We start from the raw sequence: 10,499 nt of genomic DNA, 5'->3' as shown, positions 1-10,499 counted from the left end.
AAGTCAGGTGGGGAACGTTGGAGTCTGCAGTCACTGGAGCAAGCAAGCCTCCCTGCTCGCTTCAGTGCATGGCTGCCGGCCGCCATCTTGGCTGACAGTTAATTTGCATAAGGATATGCTGATTAGCCAATGGGAAGGGTAGCGGTCGTACGCTAATTACCATGTTTCTCTTTTATTAGTGTAGATTATTAATTAAACTATCCGTTCTCGTGGAAGCTCTCATGAAGTGGCCACCAGGGAAGCTTGCTGACTGTATGAAGTTGGTTTTATTAAACTTGCTAATAAGCAAGGGGTCCCTGTAGTGTCTCAGATGAAAATTTGGAGACAAGGATGGTAGTTTGGGGGCTATGATTAGTCACAGGGTTCCTTTAGGACAGAAGCTAGTAAGTGAGGTTTAGGCAGAGACTGGTAGGATTTGTCATCTAGGAAAGTTGCATTCTTGTTGTTGGAAAATAAATCCAAAGAGTTCATGTTAAATTCATTTGTTTGTACTTTTATCTTGGAACACATGGTCTGAAAGGAGCTGGTATTGAAACACTGAAGTTCAGCTAGTTGTGTTACCTGTCGTACAAATTACCTGTGTTGTGATTCAGAGCATAGTTTTGCAGGTTGTGGTTTTCATTTTATTTCTCACAACAAACAAGTAAATATCACAACAACGTATAACACTCATTTATCTTTTTAAAGCTTTTAATATGTAGCTCATCCTTAAGAAATTAATAAGTAATGAATTTTAATTTTACTTTTTCAGGCAATATTCAAAATCACATATGCCTTGTGGGGTACCTATATCTATATATATCTATGTCTGTTTCTATATCTAGGTTTTAGAAATTATTCTTCCTTAGTACTATGTATTAACTCTGAGAACATATGTAATGCTAGCAATAATATGCCTTTGAGAGTTTATATTATATTTTGATCTATTTTCGTTATGCCCCATCTTGTCAAAAAAAATTTATGCTTCCCCAAATATTACAGCCTTATATGCTATTTAAATACCACTAAAATGTGTTAAAGTGTCAAAAATTCCATTTTATAAAGTAGATTAATGCTAATCTCAGAATGCTTATTTAAATGTAAGGAGTTTTTCAGAGAAAGAAAACTTGTATAAGAGAACTCTCAAAAATGATAAAGAGCACATGCTCATTCTGTATTTCAGATACAAACTCGGACAAAAGCCTTTCCACAGATGGATATTCTGTGTAGTTCATTCTAATCGGAACACATGGCGAAAAAAATGGAGCTATCAAAACTGGTACAAGGGATAGCCAACATTTGCCTTAAAGTTAAATCATATTTGCTTTCAAGTTTACTAGATAATAGTGATTGCTATAGTTTTACATTTTAAAATGCCCTTTATAAAATGTACATTAAAACATTCTTGTTCTCCTCTGGTCTTTGCCAACATTATTTAATATTCAAATTCAGAAAATCTCATTCTCCAACTCTCTCTCTTCAGTGGCTTCATTAAATAGTATTAGCTACCATGTACTATCTTCCTTGTGCCAGTATTTGGCCAACATGAGCTCATGAAATGCTCACAGTGAATGACCTTGAGAACTGAGTGCTATTGTTGCCTCTGCTCTGAACATAAGGAAACCTAGGATCAGTGAGACCCACGCTGTGCAGCCACACTCCCATCTGAAGAGGATATCTGTACCTTTCCACTCTGCCATGCTGCCTTAAGCTAAAGAAATCCATGTGTACATACTATTTTCACTTTTTTTGTCCACCATGTTTAACTCTAGATACTGTGCACCCTACGTTTTAGAGAAAAAAAAACCTCATGAACAACCCCACAAAAATTTTTGAGTGAAATTACCATAACTTTTTGCTGTTTGGGGGCTAAAATCTTGTCATAGCTCTTGATATCAAGAGATGCTTTCAGCTAATTCTCTGATGTTACTAAGTCCTACCTAAGTTATAAGGAAATAAAAATGGTATTGTAAGGTGGAGGAATCCAAGGGACCACTAAACATCTTTCTGAAAATATGTTTCAAGATGGTTACTTTCCCAACTAATATCAATCAGATCTATTTCAAGCTGGCTTCTTTGCCATTTAACTTCAGTCAGAAAATATACATCAAGCTGATTGCTTTCTCAAATCTACACATTCTTAGGGCCAAATAATCATAGGACCTCTTGGATGATATGACCAGAATATTTGCTTTGTTTTCTAAGACCTTGAAAGACCACATGTGTGCCCTTCTCAGCCTGTATTTGTCCCTTTCCACTTCCTTCTCCAGGACTGCCCACCAGAAGCAGGTGATTTCCGAGCTCAGCAATGCTCAGCTCATAATGATGTCAAGCACCATGGCGAGTTTTATGAGTGGCTTCCTGTGTCTAACGACCCTGACAACCCATGCGCACTCAAGTGCCAGGCCAAAGGCACAGACCTGGTTGTTGAACTCGCACCTAAGGTCTTAGATGGGACTCGCTGCTACACAGACACCCTGGATATGTGCATCAATGGCCTATGCCAAGTAAGTACTGGCTTCTTTTCATTCTGTTATTCCAGAGGGTTCGAGTGTCTTCGTGTAAATACCTTTCCCACCGCCCTGCTATCTGGATCACTCAGCGCTACTTTTTATTGCCTGTATAGAGAATGACAGATTTGAAAATTGAGGTTTAATTTCAGTTAAAACTACCAGTGTATTTCGTGTTCGGGAAACGTAGGCTAGAATTGTTTTTCTTTCCTTGAGTCTCACTTGAATATGGAAGAATAGAAATTCTTAAGTATTGTATATCATTTTTAGACTAGACTCTAAAATTGCCTCTACTTTGGTTGTCTCTAAAATATGTTTCATGTATGTGTATTTGGAGGCATCTATTTTCATTTACTTAGAGCTTCAGAATTACTCAGATGAAGTTGACTCTATAATCTCCAAAATGTAGAAAACCTTGTTCCTTTATTGTAACTGTAACTTTGTTGAAAATTCAGGCAAACTGTCCTGAAGAACTTGGCAGTGTCAGCTAGGTCAGATGTCAGCCACGTAAATCTTTACAACAGGATGGCAAAGAAGTTTGATTTCTGGTATCAATTTATCAATGTCTACTTTGGGAGGGGAGTTAGGCAGGTGAAGGAGAGTTAGTATGATTGCCATCTTGATTTTAAAGTCGACTCTTTGGATTAGGATGCCCAGCCTACTTTTTGGAAAAAGCAGTTGCTGTATTGTCCTGTGTGCTATATATACTTCGCTATACAGTTTCATATCTCACAACATAGGCATTTTGAGAACCTTTGTCTCTCCCTCCCAAGAAGACATTGGTGGGATTTTTCTCTCTTCAGAATCTCTCATGTCACAACTAGCAATACAAGAATTAACATAAAATATGTCTTAGTAATTTGTTGTTTTGAATCCACAGGTTTATTGAAAACTTAAATCTATATTCAGATATACAAGGAATAACTGTAGTGTGAATTACTACAAGAGATGTGGGGTGGCCTGCAAGGTATCATGTCCCTGAGAGGGAAACAGACATTCTAAACCTTCATGAGGTCTAGAATCCTGAGACAGGGAAATTTTGGCATGTCTAAACCTTCTCAGGAGATGGGGTGTTGTTTATATATCTGAAGTTTTCTTTATACACAAGAAATATTTAAATTTCAGATATAAATTTGAATATGGAATCTTACTATTTTAAAGCTAAGAAAGGCCTACAAGATTATCTAATCTATAAAGCAATATATTTGAACATCATTTCTTATATTTGGTGTTTGCTTCCTTCTCTAGAATTCTCGGTGTCATTGAAATGAAATTATGGGCTCCACAAAAGCTTTGGAAGTAATAGAGAATTGAAAAGCATATAGAAAAGGAGCTATGTTGTAGGGAATGGCAAATAAAATAGTAATAATTCCTTATGCATGTATAGTGTTTGAATAAAGCAAGACAGATTCCAATTTTGTAAATGAAAAAAATGAGAACCAGAGAAGTTGTATGATTTTCTGAAAGTTGCATAGTTGGGCATGGCAGAAATGGGACTAAACTCCAGGACTCCTGATATCTACTTTAAAGTTGTTTGTGGTATATTGTGCTGACGAATGAACCACAATAAACAAGACAGGTCAGTAAATTAGGTTTCATTTGTTTCTGTTTGCCTGGGAGTTCAAGGTTGTATGTCTTTCCCCTACTCTAATCCTGCCAGCTGGCCTAGTTTACCTTGGCAACTGAAAGGAAATCTTATATCAGCAGCAAAATAATAAATTTTATATATAGTAAATATGAAATGATAGTGCTGGACTTTTGGTTATAAATATAAGCATACCTCCTTAACTTAGATTCTTATGAGTGTGACTTGTTAGATTTAGAGGAGAATGTAAACTATACAATATCTGTAAAGAATTGTGACATCCATAGTAATCATGTTCAGTTCTTATTATTGTCTTCATTTATTTGTCTTATTAGAGGCAATGAACAGCGATGAAAAACACAGATTTCATTTAGTCACTAACAAGCCTCTTGGCTAGAGAGCAGGGTATCCCCAGGTACACCGTGAGTAGAGAGAGTTTGGGAGGAAATCGAGGATACACTCAGGACTATCATAAAGTGAGTGGGCAGGAAAGAATGCTAGTAGAGAAAAGACATAATCATAGCTCAGCTTTAGAAAAATTAATATAGCTGCATTTATGGGATGCTGGAAATGGAAGGCCCTGGAGGCAAAGCGAGCAGCTGAAAAGGATGCTCTGAGCAGCCAAGGTGAAGGCAAGCAGGAGCCTCAGCCAGGGCAGTGACAGCGGGAGCAGAGAGGAAGGCGTTTTCATTTTGATTATAACGAGGGTGGAGGGTACAAAGCAATAAATAAAATCAATCATGCTCAGGGGATCAAAAACTACAACTGATATGAATTGGTCATGGATACAATTTTTAATCCTTGCTTCCATCACCATAATAGTCTTGTGTTTTCATTATTAAAACTTACTTGCATTCTATAAAACTTCTTAAAGAAAGGAACAGAAAACAGCAAGATGACTGTGGAATAAAAGTAGAATTTTGAGGTAGAATACTGCTACCTCAAAAGAATTTAAAAACGTCCTTTATTTAAATGTTATCTGTTTATTGGTAATTAGTATGCTCAGCCTTTGGTAAGAATTACTAAGAAAAAGCCATGTTTTCACATTTTTTAAACAGTCAAAAATCTTAATGCTGACTTAAATATGCAGTTTTTATAAACAGCTCTTCCTAGTTCCCTGAAAAATTCATCCCCCCTCTCTATTTTTCCACCTCTTCTATTTCTACCCCATTTTTTGCTCTTTCTGGTTTTATTTTAGTCTTATTATAATTTTTTGTAAATTGCCTCAGACATTTTTTGAAGAAGTATATAACGCAGTTTTTCTTTTATAAACAGTAAGTGATGGAACACACTCAAAAATTAGCACAGATAAAGCTTATGGGAAAATTACACCAGGCTTTTTGTTTGTTTGTTTGCTTGGATTCTTTGTAAGAGTATAATAAATATGGAAGACAGTTGGTCTGTTGACATTTGATAGTAGTACTTGAAGAATACTATGGTAAAAGACATGTGTTAATTAATAAATAAACAAACAAATAAATACAATACATGTGTTTGTGTAACTACACATAGAACAAAATCTGGAAGCAGATATTCCTGAGTGTTAGTAATTACTTCAGGGACATTTGATATCTTACATTTATTCATTTGAATATTATTTCAAATTTTTTTGAGGCTAAGCAGATATAAATTATAAACTGTAAAGAAGCAAGCATAGTCTGACATTGATAGAAAATGACAGCATAATTGTAGATATTTGTCATTTATAAGCACCAATTATTTCAATTATACCTGTTTAATACTCAACTGAGAACCACTTTTTCAAAATTGGGCTTTTAACACAACCAAAACTATGGAATCCTAGCCTTTTTGACACTTTAGCAATGAACACATATAGCTATTTCACAGCAGAAGAAATTGAGGCCTAGAGATATCCAGTGTCATGAATGAGTGTATTACTTATATTTGTTGTGAATGTGTTTCAGGAACATTATAGAATCATTACTATTTATAATTTATACCTTATTCTTATTCAGAAAATCATACTAGACAGTAAAATACCTCCCATTTTGCTTTTATTGACATATCCTATATAATAAAAGCGTAATAGGCTAAGGATCGGACCTATCGGTTGACCGTTCGGTCGACTGCTCGACCAGTCACTATGATGCGCATTGACCACCAGGGGACAGACGCTATGACCAGTAGGTTAGCTTGCTGCTGGTGTCCAGCCGATCTGGACTGGGCAAGAGGGCCCGATTGTGGGCCAGGCTGAGGGACCCCACCCATGAGCAAATTGGTGCAGCTAGCCCCTAGTAACATTATATTAGTTTCAGGTGTACAACATAATGATTCAATAAATGTATATGTTGCAAAATGATCACCACAATAAATCTAGTTAATTCATCACCACACATAGTTACAACTTTGTTTTTCTTGTGATGAGAATTTTAAGATCTATTCTCTGAGCAACTTTTAAAATATGATAAAGTATTGTTAGCTATAATCAGCATGCTATACATTACATCCCCAGAATTTACTTAATTTGTAAGTAGAAGTTTGTACCTTTTGACCACCTTTACCCATCTTTGCCCCACCCCACCCACCTCTAGCAACCTCCATACTGTTTTCCATAGTTCTTGCATCAATTTACATCCCACAAATAGTGCACAAAGGTTCCCTTTGCTCCACATCTTCGCCAATACTTACTTCCTGTGTTGAGCACATTTTCATGTACATGTTTGCCATTTGCATGTTTTCTTTGGAAAAAATGTCTGTGCAGCTCCTCTGCCCATTTTTCAATCACATTGTTTGTTTTCTTTGCTATTGATTTGTATGAATTCTTGATATATTTTACCCTTATCAAATATATGATTTGCAAATACTATCTCCCATTCTGTAGGTTGCCTTTTCGTTTTGTTGATGGTTTCCTTTGCTGTGCAGAATCTTTTTAGTTTGATACAGCCCTGCTTGTTTATTTTTGCTTTCATTGCCTTTGCTTTTGGTGTCAAATCCAAAATATTGCCACCAAGACCAATGTCAATGAGCTTTTCCCCTATGTTTTCTTCTAGTTTTATGGTTTTAGGTCTTGCATTCAAGTCTTTCATCCATTTTGAGTTTATTTTCGTATATGGTGTAAGACACAGTCCAGTTTCATTCTTTTGCATGTGGCCATTCAGTTTTCCCAACCCCATTTATTGAAGAGATTGTCCTCTCCACATTATATATTCTTGGCTCTTCTGTTGTAAATTAGTTGATTGTATTTATGTGAGTTTATTTCTGGGCTCTCTATTCTGTTCCATTGATCTATGTGTCTGTTTTTATGCCAGTATCATACTTTATATTATCATTGCTTTGTAATATATTTTGAAATCAGGGAATATGCTGCCTTCAGGTTTGTTCTTCTTTCTCAAGATTGCTTTGGCTATTCAGGATCTTTTCTTCTTCCATACAAATTTTAGGATTGTTTGTTCTATTTTTGTGAAAACTTTTATTGTAATTTTGATAGGGATTGTATTGAATCCGTAGATCACTTTAGGTAGTTTGGACATTTTAACAATATTAATTCTTCCAATCTATGAGCACAGAATATCTTTTCCATTAATTTGTTCCATTGTTAAGTATTTTGAGTAAGGTCTTATAGTTTCCAGTATACAGGATTTTCACCTCCTTAGGTATATTTATTTCTAGGTATTTTCTTCTTTTTGATGCAGTTGTAAATAGGATTGTTTTCTTAGTATCTCTTTCTGGTAGTTATTAGTGTATAGATTTTTCTATATTAATTTTGTATTCTGCAACTTTACTGGATTCATTTATTCTAATAGTTTTTTGCTGGGGTCTTTAGAATTTTCTATATATAATATGTCATTGGCAAATAGTGATAGTTTTCCTTCTTCCTTTTAGATTTGGATACATTTTTATTTCTTTTTCTTGCCTAATTGCTCTAGCTAGGACTTCCAATAATATGTTTAATAAAAATGGCAAGAATGTGCATCCTTGTCTATTTCCTGATCTTAGAGGAAATGCTTTGAGCTTTTCACCATTAAGTATGACATTAGCTGTGGGCTTGTCATCTATGGCCTTTATTTATGTTGAGGTATATTTCCTCTTTACCCACTTAGTTGAGCATTTTTATCATAAATGAATGTTGAATTTTGTAAATGCTTTTTCTGCATCTATTGTAATGCTCATATGATTTTTATCTTTCATTTTGTTAATGTGTTGTATCACATTGATTGATTTGTGGATGTTGAACCATCTCTGCATCCCTGTAATAAATCCCACTTGATCATGATGTATGATCCTTTTACTTGTATTGTTAAATTCAGTTTATTATTTCATTGAGCATCTTTTCATCTATGTTCATCAAAGGTATTGGCCTGTAATTTTCTTTTCTTGTAGCATTTTTGTCTGGTTTGGGTATCAGGGTAATCTCGCCTTGTAAAATGAGTTTGGAATTGTTCCCTTTTCTGTTTTTTTGGAAGAGTTGGAGAAGGATTGGTATTAATTCTCCTTTAAGTGATTGGTAGAATTCACTAGTAAAGCTGTCTGGTCCTGGACTTTTGTTTGTGAGACAAATAGCTTTCAATTTGGAGTGACTACCATATCTTGGACTTCTACAAATATTTTTTTCTAATACTTACAACTCTACTTATTAGGCAGCATTATCATCATCTCAGAGATGAAGAACTGAGGCTTGGGCAGATTATAGGACTCCAAAGCTCCTTAATCCTCCTACTGAGGCTGGGTGGACAGAGTAGTGTTTGGTGTTGAGTGGTGGTCCCCAAACACGTCTGCATACCACCTGGAGAACTGTTAAAACTTTACCCCATCCCCCAGAAATTAGATTCATTAGTTCTGTGTTTTTAGAACACTCACCTTATGACCCTTCTGTATGGCCCGATTTATGAACCACTTATAGATTGAAAGGCAGACAGAATTTAAAGCCAAATGACACAGATTGGAATCTGGCTGCTCTTTAATAATCTGTCATCTTGACCAAGTTACTTAACCTTCCTAAATTCTATTTTTCAATCTCTGAAAAATGAGACTGTCTCATAAACTATAAAGCAGCAAAGGAGATAATCATATGCAAATGCTTAAATAACTATAAAGTGTTGTGCACATATAAAAAAAGGCCTGAACATTTTGAGTTCCAAAATATATTAAAGTAGTGGTTCCCTGTATGGGATTTCATAACCCTGTAACAATTCAAAAAAGTTTATAGAATGAGATAAAGTTACCAACTTCTTCTGCTAAGTAAGGACATTGGAAAATAAAAAGTCTTTCTACCAAGTACTTTCACCATCATCATTTTGTTATTGAAATGTTGACAAGAAAGTAGTGAGAACCTGATTTCAGCATAAAGAACAATCCTTACATTGGATATGGTTTGCCTAGTGAGAAAGTTGCTATGCTGTACTTATTTTACTTTTTCCCCAGAGCACAGAAATTGTCACTGATAGTTTTTAGCAGCATTTGGAAAGCACTACCTTTGAGATCATCTAGTCCAGCCACAGGAAATATTGCTGTACCAGGTTGTGCCATTTTCCCAGACCTTGCAGCTAGTCAACGGCAGACTCAAGGTCAGAGGATGTCAATGTTTATCAACACTTTTGAACTCTGCTCCCTACATTATTTCTTAGCAGCGCCCATGGAACAAAATTTTGCCCAGCTTTAACTCTGTCATTTACATATAAAAACAATAGGTTTAGTGAATACATCTTTTCAAACCATATTCTCTCCTTTCCCTCCCTCCTGGGATCTGATCATTGTCCCCAGAGGGTTGTTGTATTGGTTTCTCTCCCCATCACTAGCAATTCAGACTAAAACACTGGGATTTTTATTTGCTCATTATTTTTCTAGAGTAGGTGAGGTTGGAGACAAGGTAGATAGAATGAGGGAGGCAATACGCATAGTTAGGAGCAAAGGCTCTATAGCCACACTACCTGTTTGGAATCTAAGCAGCACCACTCATTGCTAGGTGACTTTGAGCAAAGTCCTAGGTATCAGTCTCCTTCTCTTCAAAATATGGTTAATATTTGTAACTACCTGAGGATTGTTGTGAGGGTTAGGTAACCAAATGCATTAAAATGCTTACTATGAGCGTGATAAATACTAGCTTGTAGTAATAGTAGTAGTAGTACCCAAATTACTTCTTTTCTTTGACTATTCCACTTTATGGCCTTTTTGAGTGAGTGGTTTAATGTGGTTATACATTCACAAGTGGATATTGGCTTCTCAATGAATGAACCGACCTTCTGTTAATTTCCTATTGAAACCTTCTTTTGCTAATAGCTCCATGATGTGTCATTATTAACCCCTGATTCTGAGTAAAATTGCATCCTGTAGAGTTAATGAGCCATCACAAATAGAATCAGCTCTATTAGTACTGCTGCTATTCATTTATTTCCATTATCCAAATTGCCCCATTTATATTTGTTGTAAAGCACAAAGCTGGTTTCTGTTCATATATATACATATAT

General features: G+C 35.6%; 1 protein-coding gene across 1 annotated transcript in view; it reads left to right on the top strand.

The window, feature by feature from the left end:
* Nucleotides 1-10,499, top strand: part of ADAMTSL1 (ADAMTS-like 1) — a 397,951-nt gene that overhangs the window by 87,423 nt on the left and 300,029 nt on the right. The window contains exon 4 of the mRNA XM_014542360.1: nt 2,250-2,486. Within this exon, the coding sequence (XP_014397846.1) occupies nt 2,250-2,486 (237 nt within the window). The remainder of the gene's footprint in view (nt 1-2,249; nt 2,487-10,499) is intronic.

This window comes from Myotis brandtii, unplaced genomic scaffold, assembly GCF_000412655.1.
Source record: "Myotis brandtii unplaced genomic scaffold, ASM41265v1 scaffold30, whole genome shotgun sequence".
Lineage (NCBI taxonomy): Eukaryota > Metazoa > Chordata > Mammalia > Chiroptera > Vespertilionidae > Myotis > Myotis brandtii.
This window is presented reverse-complemented; position numbering and strand designations above follow the sequence as displayed.